Source organism: Anomalospiza imberbis, chromosome 15 (genome assembly GCF_031753505.1).
Source record: "Anomalospiza imberbis isolate Cuckoo-Finch-1a 21T00152 chromosome 15, ASM3175350v1, whole genome shotgun sequence".
Classification (NCBI taxonomy): Eukaryota; Metazoa; Chordata; class Aves; order Passeriformes; family Viduidae; genus Anomalospiza; species Anomalospiza imberbis.
In genome coordinates, this window is record NC_089695.1 from 18496606 (window position 1) to 18521718 (window position 25113).

The following is a 25113-nucleotide window of genomic DNA, read 5'->3' on the forward strand; positions in this document are numbered from 1 at the left end:
CAGACTGTACTTCTGAAGAATCCTGAGAGTAGGGCAGGGACAGCTGCATCCTGATGGTGTTAGCTGAGACATCTTTGGATTTACAGTCTTGTTCTTTAATATTTGTAGTACTCTTATGTTGAAAACACAGGGCTGAAACGCGGCAAGGTTTGTAAGGAAAATGGTCTTGGGCCTTAACTGCCCCTCCTGCTCTCCTTAGGCCATCCATCAGTATGTGTGAGCAGGCAGACCCAAGATAGGAATTCAGCTGATAAAGGGAATGCAAATTACAGGTACCGAGATGGTCCCTGGCCTTCCTTGCTTCGCGGGGCAGGAAGGGGCCCCTCGGACCCCTCTGGCTGTGCTGGACTCAGGTCTCGCTGGGCTCGGCTCACACACGGACCCTGCCCGCAGGGAGCAGGTGCTGGCCATGCTCAGCACCCAGCTCTGGCCGCCTTGCCCCGGCAGCAGCCCATTGCCGGCCAGCCTGGAGCTGGGGGCACTGGGAGCTGCTGGAGAGCAGGGGCCGGCACCAGAAGGCTGCAGAGGGTCAGCCCGGCCCTGCTGGCGCTGTCCCGGTCCCCGCTCCCACAGGGCTAGCGCTGGCGAGGTGAGCATCCCCAGGAGCGCGAGGCAGCAGCGGTCGCTGCCTGTCTGGAGCACCAGGCGCAGGAAGCCGGGTCCGGACCGGGTCTGGCACACGCTGCTCCCGCAGCAGGCCCGTGCCAGCCCCCGGTGCCAGGGCTGCCCTGTGCCCTGGGCACATCGCGGCTGAGCTGCGGGGCCACGCGGCCGCTGCAGGCCCGGGCTTGAGCCGCGCCGAGCGCCCGGCCGCAGCCCCGCAGCCGGGAGCCGAACAGGTTGGGCGGCTCCGGGCCGTGGGAGGAATAATCGCTTGGGGTTGATTCAGCGAGCTGAGGCAGCCAAACCGGGCGAGGATGGCACTGCGGAGCCAGCCGCGGCACTGCCAGGTACCCCCGGCGAGCGGTGGCGTTTGAAGGACTTTTTCTAGCGCTGCGGTGGAAACGGGCAGGGAGAGCCGAGCTGGCGCTACCTGCGGGCGGAGGCGGCGTGTAGGTGTGCGAGGGGTGTGCGCAGCGAGCGGCGCCGCAGCCGGAGCCCAGCACCGGCCGGTCGGGGCTGATGTTTATCAGGGACTCCCATCTCCCGAGCTGGTGAATTTTTCCGTGCCCTGTCAGTCCTGCTGCGCGGAGCAGGAGCGCTGCAGCCTGCCCTGCGCTCGGCGTCGGGGCAGCGCCCGGCCCGCTCCGCTGCCCCGGCCCGGCTCCGGGACCCTCTGTCCCGCAAGCAGGACCTGGGGCTCCGGTGCTCAGCCCGGGCCGCAGCCCGGAGCCCGGAGCCGTCCCCTCGCTCCAGCTGAGTCAGGAGTGACTCATTTCAAACCGGGCTGCGGGCGCAGCGAGTGCGTTCGCACATTGGCTGGGAGTGCAGCTCTGGATGTAGGTGGCTGCGTTACACGCTCCAGCAGCGCAGCTCTGCTCCGTGCTCCCTCCTCCTCGCCCTTCGTGCAGGATAGCTGCCTGAGCCAGGGTCTGCTTCTCGCAGGAAGGCATCTCAGGCGGCTCCGGTGGATGTGGGGAGTGGATGGCCCCGGCTCCGCTCCTGAAGGGGCTCTGCGCTGAAGATGGATGACTTGGCTCTCCTTGACCTGTTGGAGTGTCCCGTGTGCTTTGAAAAGCTCGACGCCACAGCAAAGGTGCTGCCGTGCCAGCACACATTCTGCAAGCCCTGTCTGCAGAGGATCCTGAAATCCCAGAAGGAGCTCCGGTGCCCCGAGTGCAGGACCCTCGTCCTGGGCAGCATCGAGCAGCTGCCCTCCAACCTGCTCCTCATTCGCCTCCTGGATGGAGTCAGGTGTGGACAAAACATCACCAGGTTTGGCTCGGTCCAGAGGTCGGGGGTCCTGTCCTCCCCCGCCTCCATCAGGAGAGTCCCCAGGGGGCTGCAGCTGCACCAGCACCGGCTAGCAACGAATCCTCGGATCCATATGGAGGGGGTAAGGAGGTTCTTAGTTCTTTCCTCTGCCCATGAACATAGAAAGGTTCCTGCTGTGTGCCCAGAGCCAGGAGCCTTCTCTGTTAGCAGCACTGCAGAGTGTTTGAAGTGAGACTGAGTGTTTTGTGTGCATATTTGGCTGCTGTTTCGATGTGATACTTGACTGTTTCAAGCTCACCACAGCAGAAATTGGCTCCCAGGCTAAGACAAAGCCAGCCTGCCCTTCTTACAAAAACTTCCCAGCAGCTCTTTTCTCCCAGAGTTTTCAGATGCTTCTTGGCTTTTAAGGGCATTTCAGGTGCTTGGACTTTCAGGCAATACACTGCTTTTGACTGATAGCAATTAAGTCTGTAATTGCAGAGCTGTAACTGTTAGTGGTGGAGAAGGTATTTCCGTAGCTGCACCTCAGTTTCCCCACATTGGAAAAGAAGGGGGGGTGCCCAATGCTCTGCTGTTGTTCTGTCCAAAGTTCTTGGAAGTTCACTAGTTAAAGATATTAAACTTGACTCACTTATGACTGTACCTAGGGATGGCTTACTAGGCTAATTTTAAAATTCTATGTTCTTTCCATCATTTTCTTTAACAATACAGAAGCGCTTCTTGAATAATGAGGACGGGAGACCAGACCTTGTTAAAAGACCTTGGCTCAGTTGGAATTTAGGGCAGAGACTTGTGGCTTCACCTTTCCCACATTATATTCCTGGAGTTCCATTTCTCTCACCTGAACTGCTCTGTACAATGTCTCTAAAGCCTTTTAATAGCACTCAAAGCTTGGCTGAAAGGGCTGTTGAGCCCCAGAGGCTGCTCAGAGCACGCAGCTGTGGGGTCCGGGCAGGCACGGCGCAGCTGTGCCCGCGCTGGAGGCGTGCAGGGGTTGCTGTGTCCTGTGGGTATGAGCTGGCACGTGTATCCCAGGGAATCTCTGTGGTGTCGATGAGGGATCTGGATGGATCAGACACCAAAAGCAGGCATGCCTCGGGAGCTCCTCTCCCTGGTGCTCCCGCTGTGCAGGCCTGAGCCTGAGGCACCGTGTCCCTGTCCCAGGAATGCTGCCCGGCACAGCCCAGCCAGGGACAGGGTGGGTGGCACTGCCCAGCCCAGAGCACTCTGCTGGCTGCAGCACAGGAGGGGCACAGGGCCAGGGGCAGAGAGAGCAGGTCCTTGGGCTGCCAGGGGCTCCCTCCACAGGGCCCCTCTCCGAGGGAGCCCCAGCCCTCCAGGGGAGCTGCAGGAGCTGCTGGGGACGTCCGTGCAAGGGACAAACCCTCCAACAGTGACAGCCTCCAGGCACTGCCATCCCCAGCAGCATTCCAGCTGACAAGGAGGAGGTTGTAGATTTTCCAACTGGACCCTCCTGGCCCTGGATAAAAGAGCACAAATACACTTGTCTGGCTTTCTTCTCTCTCACTCATTTCATGTTTCTTTAACTGGTTCTCAGGACGGGCAGGAACTCACTGCTGGTATATAATGGTGACATCCATCCATGCATAGCTCCCAAAAGCTTTTAAGACCAACTTAAGACCAAACTCCTGGAAATCAGCAGAGCCAGTGAGCACTGAGAGAGCTGTGGCTGGCTCCCTGGCACTGGGACAGCCCTCTGAGCTCCTGTGCCTCTCTGGGAAGGTATATAAAACACATTACACTGAAATACTCTTATACTTAATTAGTTACTTAATTATAAAACACTTTGGAATCCTCTACTGCAAGGTGAAGAATGCACTGTATTAGTCACATTTTGGTTTTAGTGGTTTTAAATACCTGCATTCAGGCCCAGATGTTACTTTGGTTACTCCAGTGAGATGTTAATGGATTTGGAGCCTCCCCTGAGCTGGCACTTGGTGACAGCAGCATGTCACCCAGCACAGCAGGGACACATTTGAAAGTGCCCATGCAGTGAAAAGATGAGGGTGACTTGTCATCACCCTACCCCACGGATGCTTGATTCCAGGGTCACCTGAAGGAATCTGGGTAAGCAGAGACCTCCAGATGCTTGTGAACCTCAGAGCAGATTCTTTTTGTCAGGAATCACAGTGAGAGCAGCTGCCCTGCAGTGCTGCTCACCCACCACAGCTCTCCCCTGGGTACTCAGAATTGCAGTGTCCGTGTGCTGCTGCAGCAGAAAGTCACGGCTCCCCAAAAACAGACTGCCCCAATCTGCAAGGGCTGCTAATTACCCCAGTGCTATCCACCACCTTATGCTACAAAGCAAGCAAAACTGGCGTGCCTCACACAGCTCTGCAGCCAGAACCACCACCCAGGCAGGATAGGGGCCAGCCTTTGGTTCTACCAAGGCAGTTCTATAAATAAACTTCCTTTACTCCCTGGAGCTGAGAACATCACAAGTTTGATCAAAGTTTCTCTTAGCAGAGATGTTTCCTTGCCAGCTCTTTGCTCTTCTTGCTCATGAGCTTCCACGAAGGCAAAAAATAAAATCAGTCCCTCATCACCCAGCAAGCCAAGAGCTCGTATCCTCCTGAGCAGGAGGAGCCAGCAGGCCCCCACGGAGCTGCTGGATTAGCACAAATACAGCCCTGGCTTTGCGGTCAGGAATTTCCCAGAGCCAGTTGTTAAAAAACAGGGAATTTTCTAATTACGGCCCATCCCAAGCGATTTATTTGCTGGCATTTAAATCCCTTTTGCATCCACTTCCTACGAGCTAACGTGGTGTGGGCACGTGCTGGGTTTGTGCACGTGGACCCGTAAGCACGGCCTGGCTGTGCTGGTCCTGCTCAGCCCTGAGCCCCTGCTCTTCCCACAGCTGCTCCTCGGCCAGGCTTCCAGAGCTTGAACATCAGTGCAGGGAGCACTTTGGATTTTCAGAATCTCCACATAACGAACTGTCTGGAATTTAAGAATAAAGGGATTTGCTGGGAGGTGTATGCATAAATAAGCCACGCTGAAGCCTTTGAACTCTCAGGAACCGCCCCTGGCATGTGCCAGGTGTGGTTACAGCTTGTGCTGATGCTCCTCCTCACCTGGCTGCACCCCAGCGTGAGCTGGTGAGCAAGCAGACCGTGTGTGCTGAGGTATGCACGAACCTCCCACACCTCTTCAGGGGGGTAGGATGACCCAGCTGCACCCTGCACAGGGAAAAACTCCATCCAGGCACTGAACAGCTGCTTGGGTGCTGAACTTTGTCATGCAACAAACATGGGACAGTGAGCCAGAGGAAAAAAGTTCCGAGTGTGACAGCTTGCCTTAGGAAAACACGGACCACGCAGATTTAACTGTGACTTGGGCTATTTTCTCTTTGCATGAACTGAGTGCTCAACACCCCCTTCCAGCATTTCATGGGAGATAGACAGATAACACCTCTATTGGGATAAAAATACTCTGCACTCCAACGTCCCACCTTCACACGGATGTCTATAGATAGTGCCTGCGTCTTGGTATTTTCTTCTCCTCCAGAATCATCTCCAACTCCTTTCTGCCTTTGATAGACAGGACTTGGATTGCTGGAGCTTCTTGAAGTCTTGTTCAAAGCAAACTCCATGTTTGCACCTGGCAGAGGCGAGTTTCCTGGCCCCCCTCAGTGAGCCACCCCCTTCCCACCCTCCCAAAACCCCCAGCAGTTCCTGTGTAGTCACAGCAGTGACCTCAAAACGTGTGTCCCATCCCCTCGGGCTGGCCAAGCACTCTGGGGATGTCACACACCCGCGGGCGCTGCCCAGGCTTGGGCTCTGCCTGAGGTGGTGGTGCCGGCTCCTTTCCCACGAGAGCCTCCTCACAGCTGCAGGGGTTGGTGGGGATGTGCCACAGAGCCCCTCAGCTGGACACGGAGATGCTTCATTTGGCTGCACAATTCTGTGTGGTCTTACAGCTTTTCTGGAGGAAGGCTTTGTCCCAGGTCTCCTCCTCTGCCAGGTCCCATCAGGGCTCATCTCATTCTAGCAGAACGAGGAGCTGCTCCCACAGGGCTGCTGGCACCTTGTGCCGGGCACTGGTGTGTTTTCTCCCTCTGCATGTCATTTTAGCACTTTTATCTACTACAAAGAGAGTGAGGTCAACATAGGGCAATGGACAACACACACCCCGAAAGCTGTGTGAGCAACAGAGCCAGCACAGGGCACTCCTGGGAGGTACCTCTGGCTGTGGAAACCCAAAGACCTCCATGGCCAACAGCAGGAGCCAGTTTCCCTGGTTTTACAAAATTAGGTACCAAGCTGCAAACACATAAAAGTGTTTTAATTTGTTTCCAAGGCAATGAGTCAGGCTCAGATGGCGAGTCAGGAATAGCACAGCGGGGCTCCTCTGCGAGCTCACCTGCGCAGTGCCGTGGTCAGCCAGGAGCCCCAAAGTCTGCGTCCCCCCTTCTCACATCTTGCTGTCTGCTGGCCACTGTCCCTGGCTCCATGGGGCTGCTCGCTGGCCTGAGTTTGTCGTTTTCCCTCCGGAGGGAAGAGTGGGGAGGAGGCACCGTGCCATGCAGCTCTGCAGTGTGCCAGGGCTGGAGGCAGCGGGCTCCCGAGGGACAGGACAGCTATCCCTGCTGCCAGCACCTCTCGGCCTGCAGCGTGCCAGGGCCCGGTGCCCACTGGCAGAGGTGGCCACGTTTCCCAGGGCTGGCCGCGCTGGCTGAGGAGCCACATCAGTGCTCCCTTTCCCAGCACGGGGAGGGCACTGAACCAGCAGGGAGAGAGCTCAGGAGCAGCAGGATGGAGCAGGATGCAGGTTTCCTCCCTGCACAATAAACAGCCTCTTCTGAGAACAGTGCTGCTGAGGCAGAGCATCATGACTGGGCACGCCGAGGGCTGACACAGTTTGTTTTCCATGCAGCTTAAACCCATGACACACAACTGAACCACTGCCCGGGCCTGCTGACAGCAGCACAGGCTCATCTGATACAGCAGCAGCCAGCCAAGAGGTGTGAGAGGGTTTCGTGCACACTCTGCAGCCCGAGCTCGCTGGGACCCGGTGCCCAGCACGCCCCTGCCACGTCCTCCCTGTCCTCTCACAGACCTGTCCTGCTCTCCCCGTGCCCTGCTCCCAGGAGCCACAGCACACTCAGGTCCAGCTCCAGCCCTGGGCATTCCTCCTGCTCACCTGAATGTCCCCTGTGGTTCACACAGGCAAAGTGGAGCCTGATCTAGCTGTGTCCTCCTGGGCAGCCATGGGGGCACCAGCACGTGGCCAGGCATTCCTCTGAGGGCTGGGTGCCGGCAGTGTTGCCTCAGTGTCTCTCATCCTCTCCATCAGAGAAGCTGCTCTGTGTTTTCTTTACTCATTTCCTCTGTTTTCCATGTCACCTTTGCATTCCAAAGCCAGGCCACACTCAGAAGTGACACAAGCCTTGATGCCGTGGTACCCCAGGGCTGTGAGTGAGCACAGGGGGTAGGTGTTCCCAGTCCCTCTGCCATTGCCCCAGCAGCTGCAGCCGTGCAGATGGAGCAGCACAGAACCAGCTAAATCCATACAATTCACATCTCCAGCATCTTCCCATGATGGCCAGTTGGCTCAGGAGCAGGTGGCCCCCAGCATTAGCCATGGCCAGTGCTGACCTCTCACTTGGGCAGGCCCAGAAGGGAATGGGGCAGCTCCAGGGCTGACGTGAGCAGGAGGGATTGGCTTTATTCTCCCTGGTGCACACAGTCTACGTGTGCTCAGAAGACAGGAACAATCCTCCTCAGGGAAGAAATAATGCAGAAACCACCCAGCTGTCTGAATCCTCAGAATATAATTATGTGAAGAGATTGAAATGACAAGTTCACTTTTGAAGGTTTTGTTCTCTGTGACAAGGCTGAAGTTATCTCCTCTGCCGAAATGCAGAAAAACAGAATTGTAATGGCAATTAATTTGCATTCAAATAGCTCTTTTCATCCACCTGGATCCTGCAGAGCCGTGAACTGTGCTAGCTGAGCACACAAGCAGGTGATGGGGCTCATTCATGCCATGGAGACATGGGCAGTGGTGGCAGGATGTTGGAGGCAGCTGTCGGGAATCAGAAGGGATGGAGATGTTATTGATCATCTCTATAAAAAGCCAGTGTGTGCACGTCCTTCAGTGCCAGTGGTGGATAACACCCAGCTCCACATGCTCAGTGTCAGTCACGGGTCTGTGTCCTCAGATCTGTCCTGGAGTCACTGGCTGCCTCAGGGGGAGACATCCACACTGCCCAGTGCTCTCCTGTCTCCTGCACATGTCCGAGACATCCTCCTGTGGGGCAACTCCCAAAATGACCCCAGGTTGGGATCGGTCCCTTGGATTTACTGCAGAGGTATTCAGCGGGACAGGCACAGGGGAAGCTGCTCCAGGCCATTCCCTGAATGGGGTTAGGACTGTCAAAGCTGGGAAAACACCAGTGCAAGCCCAACCGAGGCCATTCCTGATCCAACTGCCAGCAGCATCCCCACTGCTGGAGTCAGCAGGACACCTGCCGAGGTTTGGGGGCTAGCTCCAAGGTCAGGCAGTGGCAGTAAATCAGAAGGAAGCAGCCCTGAACAGCCAGAGCAAGGAGCTGTCCCACACGTCCATCCCCGGCGGTGTTGGTGAAGCCGGAGCAGGGACTCAGGAGGGTCCCATTGGTGTCACCAGCTGTGTGTCACTGAGCTGTGTGTGGCAGGGGGGCAGGGGTCAGTGGCTCCAGCCCAGACACGGTCCTGGCCGAGGCTCACGCTGCCCCGGGGGATCCAGGCTGCAGCTGCTGCTGCAGAGGAGTGCCCTGCTCCGTGGGGTGGTTTTAAAGGGAGTTGCCTGGGACAAGGTGTAGGGGCATTCCCAGCTTCCATCAGCAGCGTCTCCTCTTCCCTGTGCTGTGGCTTTGCTGCCTGCAATCCCCTCCCCAGCCAGTGTCACTCGCTCCTTCTCCTCCTCTGTTTGTAAGTTCCCATGCTCTGGGTAGGGGTGGTTCATGAGTCCCCTGCTGCCAGTCGTGAGGAGTTATAACCTGCTCATTTCAGATAAGCACAGAGTGCATTTCTCTGCTAGGAAGAAATGCCCCACACTGCTTCCTCACACACATATACGTATTTTTAATCTTTGTTTTGTGCAGAGGGAGACTCAAAGGTATTGGATGGCTGCCCAGCACAACTGATGCCAAATGCCAAAAATAGTGAAAAAAACAAAATCTTTTCTCCTTATTGGCCTCACATCCACTGAGAATGGGGACAAGGAGTTGAAGTGCATCTGCCATGACCATCCCTGCTGGCAGAGTGGCCAAGGAGAGAAAAGCATCTCCCCCAGAGATGGTGATGATGCAAGGGGCTTCTGCTCCACACCTGGTGTTACCTGCTGCCTTCTCTCCCCAGGGCTCCCCCACGCTCTATCCAGGCACCCCAAGGCAATGGGCACTCGGGGCTCAGCCACTCTGAGAGCCTGAAGCAGCTCCTGGGTCTCACTCAGGCGTGATGGAGGAGAAAACAGAGGGCAAAATCAGGAAAAATGAGTCAGCATCGAAAAAAGTAACAGGCACTCCCAAAATGGGTTTCTCCACTGTAGTTTCTCTCTCTCTGCTGCTGAGCAGCCAAACTGCACACAAACTTTCAGCAGCCTTCAGCTGAGCTTTCCACAGAGCTGCTCCCAGTGTTTTCTCTGCTCAGACAGATGCCAAGCGTGCAGGGGGACTGGACCGTGTGTGCAATCCTTAGCTGAACACTTTGCTGCCCTGCTAAAATAAAATGCTGCTTTGGACTGACTAAGAGCAGCTGGACATGCTAAAGGGAGAAGACTCCATCAGAACAGAGCAGGTCCTCTCCCCCTGCCAGGACACACTCTGGCCCAGGAAAGCCTCTCCCTCTGCCCTCAGCCACCTCCAGGCACTCCTTGTCTTTATCACAGCTTAATTAGCACCCCAGTTTCTGCCTTTGCAATTAACCTACTTTAAATAAAGCAAAACAGATCCCTTGCAGAGGATCTGGGACAGCCGGGAGTGGGCAGAAACCAACCCGAACTGAGACAGGCTCAGATCAGCTCCGAGCTGCAGCTGCAGGAGGGAGATGCTGGCCCCTGGTGCCCACCCCCAGGGGCTCTGCTGGCCCACCCAGCTCCAGCACCGTGCCTGTCACTGCGGGGTCAACTGTTCTTTCCTGCGCCCTACGAACACGCTACGAAACAGGGATTCTGCATGTCTTCCTGAAATCGCCAGCTTGCAGCTTTATTTTGTGACAGGGCACATTAGTTGCTTCCTGTGGGTAGGTAAAGGCTTAGTTTGTGTCCTAAATAAAGTTGGAAAATCGATGGGATATTTTTGGCTCAGTATCTGAGAAGCCAAACAGAATTTATTTTAAAAAATTGATAATATCAAAACCTACGGACTTTGGAAAAAGCTGACTTGGGTTGGGAGACTTGAAAGGACAGAAAAGTGTGAGGAAAGGGTTAAAGAGGAGGAGAAGAGCTGAAGGTTGTGAGTGTGGTTAGAGGAAGAAAGAGCCCATTCATCCAACCATCCGTGCATGCAAGTGGAGGGATGTGTTCAGCCAGACCTAAGACCACAAACACACCTGTCCCACCTGGCTTTTGGGTATTTATCCCAGTCTGCCCTGCTCTCTCATCCCTTTGCCTGCTGAAGAAAAAATATTCCAGACTCTCAGCACTCTGTTGCTTGCTCCCTTTCCCAGTTAGCACCAGGTATGCATTTAATTTCAGCGTTTCTCTTCTTTTTAATATATTTCCATAACTCGTTCATGCTGCCTTTAATGTTCTCCTGTATCCTGCTCTTCCCTCACATCCCAGACGTTGCTGCTCCTCCTCCCCAAGCCCTGTTCTCGCCCTTTGTGAAAGTCCCATTTGTTTTCTGGTTGCTCCTGAGGCAGTCCCAGCTCTGTGCTCCTCGTGCCAGTGGTCCCAGCGTGGTTCTGAAGGAGAGCTGCTGTCCCCCAGTCTGTTCTCCTCACGGCAAAGCTCACCTGTCCAGGTGTGTGTTTGCAGGGAGTCTCCATGGCCCCCACAGATGTGCTCCCTGGTTTTCTGATGGAGAGCAACACTGGCCCAAGCCCCCCTTCCCCACTTCCTTTCTCCCAGAGATGTGCTGTGGGTGTCATTGAGCCAAGCACATGTGTTTACTCTGAGCACAAATTAAGAGAGAGAATGACTTAATTACAACTCAACATTAAACTAATTGCTTCCCATTTCAAAGACTTTGAAGTGAAAGCAGTACATGAATTTTTTCTCTTCTTGGTTCCTTTTCCCTACCAGGCATCAGGGTTTGGGGATGCTGGAAGATGCCCTCTTTCCAAAAACTTAACTATTTCCATGGGAAATTTGATCATTTCCACACTTCTGGAAACTAATATTGAGATTCTTGCTTCTACCTTCCTGCCCTCTGAGAAGTGGCTGAGAGAGAGGGAGCTCTGCAGGAGCCCTGCCTGAGCCCTGGTCACAGACACGGGTGGATTTGGGGAAATGCACAGAAAAAGGCAGGAAATCTGAAATGTGTCACTCGTACAGAAGTCTCCTGTGAGATGAGTGGGAGGGGGTGACTATGTCTTGGAAACTGCAGGGCACTGTCCTCACCATGCCACAGCACCTAGAAGGCTCTGAGGAGAGAAGAAGGACAATCCAGACCTGTGGAGCCCTCTGAGGAAGCAGCGGAGCAGCCTCTTGTCCCTGGGCACCGGCACTTCAGCTTCAAGCTGGTCAAGGCTCTAGAGCTAGGGACAATCCCAGCTGTCCAGCTTGCCAGCGTGGAGCTCAGGCAGCTGTGCCCCCAGCTAAGGGGCCAGGATGGAGCTCAGCGTTCGGGTTATCCCCTGAAGTGCAGGGCTGCAGGGAGCCCTCGCTGCCCTCGCAGCAGCCCCGCAGAGCTCAGGGACAGGCAGGGCTCAGCACAGCAGCACAGCTGTCTCAGGGGAACCTGGTCCTTCCATCTGGGTGACAGTCAAGGTCACAACGTCCTCTTCTGGGCTTGCTGTGTCTCCTCTATGCCACACTACACTGCAGCGATGATAGCAGGAATCCAGCTCCTCCCGGAACCCAGGAAAAGGCTGGATTAAACCCATAGTCACACGTGTCACAGCAGGGATGGAGCCACGGTAGTGCAGAACCTGTACTCACCCTGCACTGCTGCCTTCTCCTGGCAGGTGACAGCCACCAGCTCAGCTGGGTGATGGCTGTGACCTCCAGTCCTTCTGAAATAGAAATACCTGGGCCATTCAAATCGATTTTGTGTTGGAGGAGCCCTTATAGCAGGCAATAAGATCCCATGGGAAGACTAGTTTAGGGCCTTAACTGTTTCTTAATATTCTTAAACAAGTCCAGCCTGCTTTTCATCTTGATACAAACTTAGCATAAGTATTTGGGAGCTTGTCTTCATTAGTAAAACCCATCAAGGAAGGATGTGGGTAGTTAATCCTAATAAATGCATGCTTAAGCCTTAGAACTCTGCATTTTTTTCTCATTAATTACAAATGCTTTTGGGGAATCCTGTCTGTGTCGGACAAACTGCAGGGGCTGTTTCTCATCCCCGCAGGTGCCACGAGCCAGGGCCCTGTACACCTACCGCGGGCACAGCCCCGGGGAGCTGCGCTTCAACAAGGGGGACACCATCGTGCTGCTGCGGCAGCTGGACGAGAACTGGTACCTGGGCGAGCTCAACGGCATCAGCGGCGTTTTCCCGGCCAGCTCCGTGCAGGTCATCAAGCACCTGCCCCTGCCGCGCCCACTCTACAGCCTGGACCCGCGGGGCCGGGACAAGGCGGAGGGCAAGGACACCCTGACCTTCCCGAAGGTACCACCCGCAGCACCGGGACCGGCGGGCGCGCACGGCGCTCTGCCGCTCCCCAGCCCCTCGGGAGCTCCTCTCAGGTGCCTGAGGGTCCCCAGCCCCCTCAGACGCTGCTGCCAGCAGTTAACCCTCCCCTCCGACGGCCCGAGGGCACGCAGGGTGACAGAGCATCCCGAGAGGACGCGGGTGGCCCCGGCCGGCGCCAGCTCCGCGCGTCGCGGGCGGCGCTCCCGGGGCCGCGTTCCAGAGACCTCCCAGCCACCCCCTCCCTGGCAGAGTATTGTCAGCACCGGTCTAGACATTAATTGTGTTGTGCAGTTTAGCTTGAGATGCAGGGTGTATATGGCACCGGCACCAGTTCCTAGAAATAAAATTAATACTTGTAATGCCCATAATTACAGCAAGCTCTGCTTTGTGGCTGTTTTATAGGAGGACACAAGCAAAACATCTTATTTGAAGCTCTAATATATATTTTTTAAACGTCTTTTCATTTAATGAAATAATTTTAGCTTCAGTAATGACTTATTCAAGTCTAGCATTGAGAGACACAAGTTAGTTAAGGGACACATCCAGCCACCAAGGAATTAGAAATTAATTCTAGAGAAGGCAAAGGTAGGGCTATTGTGGGAGACATAAGGCTCTCCTGGCTCTGACATGCAGTTTGTGTCCCATTTTATCATGTCTCATGGGATTTAGATAGGCAAAAAAACATTTCCATTTTGCTCATACACAGAAATGGCAGGATGGCCATGGCACGTGTGTACCTACATACACACGGGGGCTTTAAACATTATTTTGGAGAGGGGAAATGAGAAAACCACTCCTGTTGTGAAATGTCAACATCTGGGAGCCACCTGTACCTCTCCTGCCCTGGTCTCCCTGTCCATCCCAGGCATCGAGCACATTACCTCCCATGAGTGGGTGAGAATCTCAAGTTTTGCAATTCATTGATGTCAGCAGTAAATCATGATTAATTCCTCTGGCACCCATGGTGGTGAAAAACTCTGTCACCACATGCCCTTTGCTACTAACACCCTGATCAGCAGTTTCCAAGAAGTACTGTGTGAACACTGCCCATAAGCAAACTCAGGGCCTGCCTCTCCCTCATCAGCCCCAATCCTTGACAAGCCAGGAGTTTTTCAATGGAAGCAGCATCAAGCCATGAATGTTCAAGCTGACAGAGATGGAACTGGGTGGATGTAATCCTGCTGGGAATGCCACCATCAGTGAGGGCCTCTCTGAGCCCATGCCATACTTCTTAGCTGCAGGATGCACCCACGTGTGCCAGCACAGATGGGGAAAGGCCAACAAGTCCAAACATCCCTTCTAATTCAGAGTTAGAGTTATTGAGTACAGCTCTCCCAGCACCTCTGCCAGCCAAAGCTCTGGACAAGGAGTGTATCGGAGGGAGCACTCATCCTCAGGTCTTAGCACAAGTTTTAAAAACCAATTTTAATTTTGCTGTCAGCTTTGAATGGGGAGTTTTACACCCAGAGTTTGTCACTAACACCAGATGAGAGAAATGACAGAGCCCCAAGATTTTACAGATAACCTGTAACGCCACCTGAGCCCTGCCTGCAGCTCTGCTGGCAGAGGGAAAGGGGAGCAGGGCAGTGGAGGGCTGTGCCAGGTGTGCCTTCTGAAACCCCATCGCGTCTCCTGCTGTCTCTTGCAGCCGAGCAGCCCCGCTCAGCAGCTCCTGCAGGCCACCAAGGGCCACTGGTCCCCCCCGCCCAAGAGCGCGTCCCTGCGCGCGGCGGCGGCCAAGGCCAAGGCAGCGGACTCGGCGGCTTTCCCCAAGGTGCCCGACTCCAGGCGGAAGAGCCTGCGGCAGTTCTCCATCACCACAGCCCTCAACACCCTGAACCGCATGGTGCACGCGCCCGCCGAGCGCCCGGCACTGCAGATCAGCTCCCCCGTGCTCATCAGCTCCAGCAACCCCACCGTGGCCACCCAGAGCAGCGAGAAAGCCGAGCTCCCCTGCGGGACCCCGCTTCAGGTAAGGCAGCCCAGCCCAAAGCTGGGATCATCCTGAGGCACGCTCAACCTGGGGCTGAGCTGGAGACCTGGACTGACCTTTTGGAATTCATCCACTCGAGGCAGAAGAGTCTCATTCCTTCTTCCCACTCTGACTAAAGATCTGAGCACAGAATCTTCACAGATATGGGAGAAAAAGGGGTTCTTTACATTTATATGACATCTTTCCTAGTGAAGGTTGCTCCAGCCTTTTTTAGAGCAGTCACCCAGCCCCTGGCAGTGCGTGTCCAGGCAGTAACACCTGGCAGGCACTTTGTCCTGGGCACTGGCCTGCAGAGGGCTGGGATGTGATATCCTGGGTTACAGAGGGGAGATGAAACCCTACAGGAGTTCCATAATTCAACTGAAACTGTATCCTGTCTCACACCCCCAAAAGGATCTTACCCAAAAGTCTCCGTGTGAACTACTGCCAAGAGCAGAAACAAGGGAGGGGACATATTTGGCCTTAGAAGGGTTGGAAATCTCCTGTTTCCAGTCAGCAGTGCTGCTCCCAGAGGTTTGCAGGGCAGCCTGTGCCATTTCTGGGGCTGCACAGGATGCAGCTTTCCTTCTCTGGGTTTGGGCTGCAGTGACTGAGCTGCAATGCTGAGATCCCTTCAGAACCCCAGGTAGGCGCTGCCAGGGTGGCTGGGAGGCCAAGGGAGCAGGGGCTGCAGCTAGGGCAGCCAGCAGCAGCTGGACAAGCCAGGGCAGAGGGGCTGTGCCGGGGCTCTAGGGCTCCCACCGCAGGACCTGCCCGCCTGGCATTCCCAGCACCAGGAGCAGGTCGGATTCACCTCGGCCCATAAAAGGGAATTCCCAGCGCTGCCCCAGCCTCCTCCTCCGGCTCCCGCTTCCCCTCGGCTGCCAAGCCGGGCTCAGCTGGAGCCAGAAGCAGTCTGCAGGGCTGCGGGGCCATGCCCGTGCATGTGCCTCTTGTGCAAGCGGCTGCGGGGCGAGGGCAGCGGGGCACCCACACCCTCCCTCTCCGCCGCTGGAATCGCCTCCCATCACAACCAAGCTGATTCCCTGCGCTGGCAGCCCTGGCCGGGTCTGACCCAGAGCCACTGCTGTGCCCTGCAGCTCGGTGAAGGGAGCTGCTGCCCCACAGCTGCCCCCAGCACACCTGGCTCTCCCGTGCCATAAATGATGGCACATCGCTTATGCAGGGCCCAGTGCCCAGAGCCCCATGGTGGGATGGGCAGGGCTTCCCTCCCTCCCCACGAGGACACTCCAGTAGGGACTGGCCTGTGTCAGCAGTGCCGGGTCACATTGGTGACACGCTAGGAAGGGAGATGGAGCGAGAGAGGGATTTCGGGAGAGACAGGGAATTAAACCCTTTGTACTTACAATGACTTGCAAGGTACTCACGGGAGATCAGCAAAAGTGAATGCTGAAATCTGTGATACGTGACTCGAAAATATTCCTTCCAATCTTTTTTCCCCTCTGCATGTTGCAAATGCAAAGGCAGCTTTGAGGATGCTCTAAATGATGGCTGCTCCCAGGCACAGGGGAACACAGAGATGAAAAACATGGAGCTTTCCACCTAGAAGGAGACATTTCAACACAGTTCCATCAGGAAAAACAGCAAAAGGCTGTCATTTTGTTCCAATGCAGAAAAACAAAACTCCAAATATCCAAATTTCAAGCTTTTTGATTATGGTAATTAATAAAACAGAATTATAATTTCCAGTCAACTTTATAAGCACCTGGTCCAATCCTGCCTGGACTAGAAAATGAGGAATGCAGAGGAGGTTTGAAGCTGACCTGCTACTCCAGGTCCGAGACAGAAGCTGGAATTGCTGGGGTGCTTTAATTAATTTAATTTACTGGAGAGCACCAGAGCAGGTGAGTCACTTTTCTTTTTTCTTAGGTCCTTGCCAAGCCAGTGCCCCAGCACCGCATTACAGACATGACCACTAGAAATTAGATTTGAAATGAACACGAGATTAAAGCCCCAGCTTGCATCATTAAAGATCCTGTGGTCGTTGCTGGAGAGCGCAGCTGCCAGCCACATCCAAGCGCGGCGACATTCCGCTGCCCTGAGCTTCCCGGGACGCGGCTGCCACCGCCCTGCCGCGCTGGGAGCTCTGTCCCCCGACAGAGCCACGCTGCTGCCACCGCGGCTCAGAGCACAGCAGGGCACGGCCAGGGCTCCGCTCGCCTCGCAGCGCGGGCAGGGCTGGGTCCGCTGCTGGCAGCAGCTCACCCCGGGGACGCTCCGTGCTGCAGGAGGGACAGCTCGGCAGGACAGACAGCTCGGCAGGACGGACAGCTCGGCAGGACGGACAGCTCGGCATGACGGACAGCTCGGCAGAAGGCACAGCTCGGCAGAAGGGACAGCTCGGCAGGACAGACAGCTCGGCAGAAGGGACAGCTCGGCTGGACGGACAGCTCGGCAGGACGGACAGCTCGGCAGAAGGCACAGCTCGGCAGAAGGGACAGCTCGGCAGGACAGACAGCTCGGCAGAAGGCACAGCTCGGCAGAAGGGACAGCTCGGCAGGACAGACAGCTCGGCAGAAGGGACAGCTCGGCAGGACGGACAGCCCGGCAGGACAGACAGCCCGGCAGAAGGGACAGCTCGGCTGGACGGACAGCTCGGCTGGATGGACAGCTCGGCAGAAGGGACAGCTCAGCTGGGCGGACAGCTCGGCTGGACGGACAGCTCGGCTGGACGGACAGTTCGGCTGGACGGACAGCTCAGCTGGGCGGACAGCTCGGCAGAAGGGACAGCTCGGCTGGACGGACAGCTCGGCAGAAGAGCGTCCCGAGGGTGCCGGGCTGCCTGCTGCCACCACCCAGCCCTCCCCTGCTGCCACCCTCCCTCCACACCCAGCACAGCACGGCGTGCTCCATCTCCCACCCCAGGGCTGCTGTGCTGCCAGCGCCGCTGCTAGCCAGAAGGGCAAAGGCAGAAGCCAGAGGGACAAGTCAGAGTGCGCCCAGGTGGCACAGACCCACAGGTTTGGTAGCTGGGACCCCACGGAGCTCAGCAAGCACAAGAGACACAAAACCAAACTGGGAAGGAGAACAGAAACACCCTCCAGGCAGGCCCTGGGTCGGGGGCCGTGGGCCATGGCTGGATGCTCAGCAGACCCCGGCACAGGACACCCAAGAGCGCACGCCTCACCTCAGAGACCCCCTCGGGGGCCACCATCATCAGCCCAGCTGGGAGATGAGGAGGGACAGGGAGTGGGAACAGCCCAGCGGGGCCTCAGCGGCACAGCCGGGACAAGGAGTCACCCTGTGGCCCTGGCAGACAACACCCGGCACAGCTCAAGGCACAGTTACCTCAGCAGCAGAAACGGGGCTGCAGCACCTCCCTGGAACCCCTGTGAGAGCCCACAGGGGACACTGTGCTGGCTGGTACCACGCTGCAGGTGCAAAATGCCAGTGGGGAAAGGACCAGGGGGGGATCGGTCACAGGGTCTCGATGATCCTGGAGGTCTTTTCCAGCCTAAATGATTCCATGATTCTGAGTCTTCTTCTTGCTGCCTGTTCTTTTTCTAAGGCAAATGCTCCAGACTCTTCTATTTCCTGAAATGTCTCTGGTGGTTTTTTGAAGGGTGGGTGAAGCCAGCCAAGTGTTAGCTGCTCCTCCAGTGGCTGAAAGAAGCTGATAACCAGATTAATACTTTGTTTTCTTTGCTTCCTTTCTCCCACAGGTCAGCACCTCTTACTACCCCACACCAGGACCACTGGGGCCCCCAGCAGCCATCGTCACCCTTCCCCACCTGCAGCACCACGGGCCAGCCTACCTGTACGTAAGGAAAATGAAATGCTTTGGGCACGGGGGGTAATTTGCTGTAGCCTCACCATGAGCTTGCTCCTGCCAGGCAGGAGGTGCAGACAGACCAGAGCACAGCTTGGATCCAAGTGCAGATCCATGTAGGAATGCACCTGGCTGGTCTAAGCCAGGAGTGGCGGAGACATGACACCACAGCTGAGTGCATCTTTCTGCCTCACTGCAGTTTCTATGGAGAAACAGTTCTGCCTGTTTGTCAACAATACATTTAATTTTTTCAAGTATAAAGAAACTAATTACTCCTTAAGTGCCTCTAGTTATTTATCCTGAAACCTTCATGGACACTGGTGTTTTGAGCAGTCCAATTCCTGAAAACTTTCACAGAGTTAAAATTTGCAGATAACACTCTGTGATGATTACATCAAGGTAAGATTCACCACCCTGGCACTTTAGTAAAGCATCTAAAATAACAACAGCATCACAACACGCTGTTTACACGGCCCTCAGCACCCCTGGTGCAGGGCCAGGCTGTGGGAAATGCTGGTGCCCAGGAGCAGCACCCACAGCTCGGTGCTGTGTTGGGACCCACACACACCATCCTCAGTCAGCCAAGACTGCAGCACACAAATAATCCAAAGGACAAGAGAACTCCCAAGACCTTAAACTAATTTGCAGAAGGATGGTGTGAGACCATCTGGTGTGAGCACCAGCTGCCTGGTTTGCACAGATGCAGTGTCAGACCAGCAGCTGCAGAGCCTCTCCTCGAGGTGACTCCTGAGCAGCATGAGCTGCTGCAGAGCTCAGAGCCCACCTGGGCTGTGCCAGACCCCGAGGGAGCAGCCCCTCACACACACTGGCCCAGCAGGTCAATCCTTCAGATGCTTGTGCTGAACAACAGGGAGAGAGAAACTTCTAAGAGTTCTGGGGTAGCCCTGACTATCCAGACACCCCGTGTGTTGTTTGTTTTGTAAATAACACCTGATACTTGGAGTGTTGGGCTGTAACTCATTGATTCTTGGAGCAGATCACTTTCCCCTTGAAAAAATCAACAGTGCAATTAAATGTGTTACACTGGAGACAAATTCAAGTTCTTTAAAGAACAGATAGCGAAAAGTTTTGAAAAATACACCATTTTCTTTTGCTGCTGTATTGCTGTGTGCTTACGCATGGGTCAGAGAGAAGAACAAAGCTTCAGCCCTTGGTCCCAATCCCAGAATCACAAAAGAGAGGTTTAGAGGGGATTTCAGACTAATTTCTAGTCTGATTTCCTCACTACCCTGGAGTGGAGCCATGTACCTCCTCCTACCTCCTGCTCTGTCCATTCTCCATGGCCTCCAGAGGCTGCGACTCTTGTCCTTGTGTTCCAGTCAAGGAGAAAGAGGGAGGGAGGGAGGGCAAGAGTGGTGCTCTTCCCTGGGCTTCCAACACCTCCTGGTCATGCTCCAGGCAAGCAGATCCAAGGCCTCTGGTTTCAAAGGCAGAATTGCCTGATGCTATCTTGAACAGCGCACCATAACTGTGCTCTTTCAAGAGCTTTGCCTTAGGACAGGTACTTGTCAGGCCCTGATCTGTGTTTCTGATGGAGCACTCGAGGTGCAGAGCAGCAGCTTCCTCCTTCCCAACATTTGTCACCCTGGGCTGGTACTTCTGGACAGAAACCATCCTCCTGAGCTGCTTTGTTCTCCATTCCTGCTGGCTCTTCTTTTATTCATACCCCCTTTGGCCCGAGGTAACAGGCTGTTTCCTCCCTGCGAGTTCTCTCCACAAACGGCAGCACCCAGACGCTCGATGCAGCACTGGCTCAGGAGGCTCCTGGCACAGCCAGCAGCATCTCCCCAGCACGGTTAGAGCCCGGAGTTCCGGGACGCTCCAGCCCCCTGCCCGGCAGCTCTGCCTCCCCTCATACCCTCTCTCCCCAGGTGCGTGGCTCTCCACTCCTACGCGGCTCATGGACCAGACGAGCTGGAGCTGCAGAAGGGAGAAGGGGTCCGTGTCTTCGGCAAGGACCAGGACGGGTGGCTGCGGGGCATGTCCCTCGTCACCGGCAGAGTCGGCCTCTTCCCCAGCAACTACGTCACTCCCCTCTTCAGGTCTGGGCTTTCTTACGTGAAACAAAAACGTGGAGAGGGAAGGGGGCAACACGTAGAACTTGGGGTCTTCTTGTTTGCACAGAGAACCCATGGCAAGGCATCCCCCCAGTACTGACAAGGGTCCCCCCAGCACTGACCGGGGCCAGGGGTCCCTCGCCAGGTGGGATGGCACCCAGCAGCCCTCGCCCTTCTTTTCCAACAGGAAATCTAGTCTCTCCGACTCGAAGATGCCTTCCCTGTACACCTCATGGACGCTGTCGACCTCCTCGCTGTCCTCCCAAGGGAGCATGTCCGAGAGCGGCCCGAGGCAGAGCCGGGCCCTGCGGCCGCTGCTGCTGCCCGTGCCCGTCCCTTCCCCCGGGCGGGGCGCGCTGGGACCGGCCCCGCTGCGGCGCGGCCGCGGCAGCACCAGGAGGAGTAAGTGCTCGGGGGGCTCCGGGAGGGACAGGGGGACGCATTCCCCCAGAGCACAGCGGCTGCTGCGCTTAATGGTCCCTCAGCCCTGCTTGGCCCCAACCCTGGCTTCTTTGGGAATTCCAGAGGGTTTGACTCAGCATGGAAAAATTCCTTGCAAAGCTTTGTGTAGAGCTCGGTGGTTATGTTCTTTACAAGGAGGCTGCAAGGTTTATCTTCATCCCATACACACCGTTTCGTAATACACTTCCAAGAGTAATTGGGGAGCCAGGTGGTGTGTTCCCAGCTCTGGCAGCAGAGCTGCTTCTGGAGGCAGCGGTGCCCTGGCAGGGGCCACTGTCAGCGCTGTTACACCCGAAATCGGTCCCGGTGCACAGGGCTGGGCACGGGGTGATCCCTGGGAGCTGCAGCCCCACAGCATGCTGAGAGCAGGGCTGTAACCACTGCTCACTCTGCACATTTTGGATTCCTGATTAAATGCCTTTCCGTGGTCCTTGCTCCCCAGACGGATCCCTGCAGAGGCCAGGACAGGCAGGGACCCCTGTACAGATCACCGGCTCCCTCAGGCGTCCCACGGCTGCGGGGCGACCTCAGCACTTCCAGCTTTACCCGCACGTCGGCTCCCCACCACACAGCATCCCTCCCGGAGCTGGCGTGGACGAGACAACGAGGCCAAACTCCTCCTATGAGGCTTCACCGGCGCTGCTGGTCAGGGGAGGGGAGAGCCGGAGCCCCTCCGTGTGCAGCTCGGTGATCCTGGACGCCAAAGACCCCTCGGTGAAGAGCGAGGCAGCTCCAAAGCCGCCTGCATCAGCCCCGCCGTCCATCCTGGTGAAACCAGAAACCTCCCGCAACAGCGCCGAAAAGGTACGGCCAGAACCCGCCCGTGCCCCAGAGCATCCCAGCGGAACCAGCAATGTCAGCCAAAACTAACCAGGGCCAAATCCCTCCAGGGCTTTGCTCCATCCTCACCCATTCCTTCCAACAGAAATCGCTGGGATTGACACATGCCTTAGGAAATCGGGTATTGGTGCTGCTGATGCAGCTGTTCAGATTAAGCCCTCAAGAAAGGCAGGACGCTGCAGGGTCTCTGTCCCTGACACCAAGCTCAGTCACAAGCAAATCTCGAGACTTTTCCGAGGTCATAAATTGGACAAGAATCTGTGAGTTTGGGAACAAATGCCACAGAACTAGTGTCAGGCAGAGCTTTGCAGAACTCCCCCATCTCTCTCGTGTCACTTGGGCTGAGCCATTTGGAATGGGAATTTCTTCCCCTTCTGGCAGCCAGAGAGAAATTTCATAAAGGTAAAATCATTCTGGAAATTGCCCTTGTGACAGCTTCCCTTTCCCACAGTACCCAAAGACGTGCCCAAACCGTTCCACACGCCCCCAAAAGCTCAGCCAACCTCAAAGATCCCAGGCAGCTCAGCATCAGCTGAAAGAGCCCACGGCTCTGCTGTGCTGCCTCTGCTCTCAGACCAGCTCTCCTCGGTCTCCAGGAGCTGCCAGCGCTGCTGTGCTGCTCCCTGGGGCTCTCTGCCACCTGCCACCAACCGCACATCGCCCTGGGTTCCCTGCAGGCATGCTGTACCCCGCAGGATCCAGCTGCCCCCCAGCACATCTCCCCGGTTCTGCAGGGGGCAGGGGAGGGCGGGCAGGGTCTGCTGTTCCCACCTGACTCTGGCCCCCTTCTCGCTGCAGCAAGTGAAGACGGTGCGGTTCCAGAACCACAGCCCGCCGCCGCCCAAGCGGCACAGCCTGCAGCCCTCGCCGAGCCTGCCCCGCAGCAGGACCGAGCCCGGCCCCGAGGGGCTCCTGCCCGAGCCCCGCCTGGGCCCCGAGCTGCTGGTGCTGTACTCGCCGCGCCTGGGCTCCAGCCCCCTGCACCCGCGCCGGGCGCTGCACCCCAAGGCGCTGTCGCTGGACCTCTCGGGGCAGCTGACCTTCCCCATCAAGAAGAGCTACAGCAGCATCTCAGCAAACTGACCGGGTAACCCGCGCCTGCCTTCCTCCCCGCTCCTGCTCCTCTCCCTCGCTCCCGGCGAGCGCCCAGCCCTGCATCCTCCCCCGGCGCTCCCCCGGGCGGGGGCCGCTGCTCCCGCGTCCCCGCACCGCCAGCACCCTCGGGCAGGCGAGCCTGGGGCTCGCAGAGAGCTGCGGGCACCCCTGAGGGACCCCCTGGCCCGGGGCTGCTGAGCACGGGGAGATGTGCCGGGCTCTGCCGGTCCACAGGACCGACCTTCCCCAGGCCGCTGCCCGCGCCGCACCACCGGAGCGGCGGCACGGGAGGAAAACGTGCAGGTATCGAAGGAGTTACACTTGCTTTGATCTCCTCAGGGCTGCAGGAAAGCCCACAGAGATCAAACACTGGCTCATTACCTGCCTGCCTCAGGATAAAGAAACCATAAATCAGAATCAGTCAGCTCCGGGCTGATGGTTCATGCTGCCTTTGAGGGGAGGGGGTCACTCCGATTCTTCATTAGGGTGGTTGCTTGCTTTTCTCATTGGTTTTAGCCCAGGAGTTTTAACACAGAAGCCTAAAAGGTGATTTGGGGGGCAACGAGCCAATGGAAGGGGCTTTGCCATCACTGCAGTCACCCAGGCTCTGCAGTGAGGGCACTGAATCTCCCTTCTCCTCATTGCTTATTTTCCTCTGGTCACCTGTCAGCTACCTCCTGCCCATGAGCTCCTTCCAGCCCCTTCCCACCACCCACCCACTCAGACGTGGCTGTTGTAAATACCTTACGTGGGATTCATGGGTTTCAGATGCATGAAACACTGTCTATGTAAGAGAGAGCAGAACTCAGAGTTCACCATGCCCCAGACCCCCTCTGCCCCAGCACCACCAGCTCTGGCTTCCAGCTTGCCCCAGTCCAAGCATTCTTCCATGAATCCCAGGGAAGCCAGCAGAGCTCTGCTGGCTCACAGCTGTGCCTGTTCTCTGTCAAACCTCTGCACAGCAGATTTTGGTTTTCATACTTCGTTTCCGTTGCTGGCTTATCCATCGGCAGTTCCCAGCCCAGCTGCAGGCACCAGCCGCCCTCTCCTGACAGGAGGAGCTGTGCTCCCTCCAAAACTGCCCTGAAATCCCATCCTCGGTTACCTGCATACGAACGCGGGGAAGGAACTCCACTGGTCAATGGAGACTCCTCAGAGAAGGACGTTTTTTCCTAAAACCACACAAAGGGAATGGATAAAACAATTCACTACACCACAACTCCTGGACCTTCCCTCTTCCAGACTTCCTGTTTGTGGAGCAGGAAAGCTGGGTCTGCCTGTGGGGATTTTCAGTGGCACAGCAACCTCCAGGGCACAGATCTGTTCTCACTCTGTGCTCTCTGTCAGTATTCCAGCTCCTGCAGAAACACCCCGACAAGCTGAAAGCATGCTCTGTGCCCAGGTATAAAAGGTGGCAGCAGCTGCAAAAATGAGAGTGAGTCCAACTCAGCAATGCCACCTCAGAGACAGCTAAATGCCTCGGGGAAGATGTGCTGGTCCGGTGCTGAGACACATCCACATATCCCAGCACGCCCAGAAATGAACAGAATTGCACTCAGTCCATCAGCCCCTCTCTCCCTCTGAGAACTAAGAATGCAAACACTGGCTCCAAAATGTTTTAGTTGGAAACACCAGAGCAGCCTGGTACTGTGTGAAATCACACATTTATCATTCTCAGGAGGTTTATTCACTGCCCAACAGTCACTGCAGTTAATTTGTGAAATGGTGTGTTTGAAGCGTAATCACAACTCAAGACTTTTCAGGTTTTTTGTCAAAAAGTTCAATATCTGTCCCATTTAAAAAGTATATGAGAATATACTTTAAAAATATGAGATCAGTGTTTAGAACCCCAAACTGTCCACGAAGCCCGTGGGAGCTCCACAGGCTGATCCCTTCGTACATGTTCCAATGGGAAGCACTGGTGGATCCGAGAGTGCCTGGGGAACAGCAGCCAAGGGACCCCCAGTGTCAGGCTGAGCAGGACTGTAAGGGTAACAAAGGGGGAAGAAGATCTATCTGCACCAAAGTTACAGCCAAAATAGATCTCACAGGCAGAAGGGGGTCAATAATAGTTCCCTAATCCTTTACATGACCAAGCAGGGAGTTCCATTGTCTGCTTTCTGCATCCAGCCCAGGGAATGCTCCAATGAAATGTTACAGCCAGGTCACCATCACTGAGAAATCATAACTTACTATT

The 25113-nt window shown here is 56.0% G+C and overlaps 1 protein-coding gene across 1 annotated transcript; it reads left to right on the forward strand.

Annotated features, from left to right (window-relative positions):
• The first annotated feature begins 1423 nt into the window (after window positions 1-1423).
• SH3RF2 (SH3 domain containing ring finger 2) lies at window positions 1424-22937 on the forward strand. The gene is made up of 8 exons (XM_068206266.1): window positions 1424-1996; window positions 12398-12655; window positions 14328-14651; window positions 18335-18429; window positions 20334-20504; window positions 20707-20921; window positions 21424-21785; window positions 22620-22937. The coding sequence occupies exons 1-8, from the start codon at window positions 1625-1627 to the stop codon at window positions 22902-22904; spliced, it is 2082 nt and encodes a 693-aa protein (XP_068062367.1). The 5' UTR covers window positions 1424-1624; the 3' UTR covers window positions 22905-22937.
• The last annotated feature ends 2176 nt before the right edge of the window (window positions 22938-25113 follow it).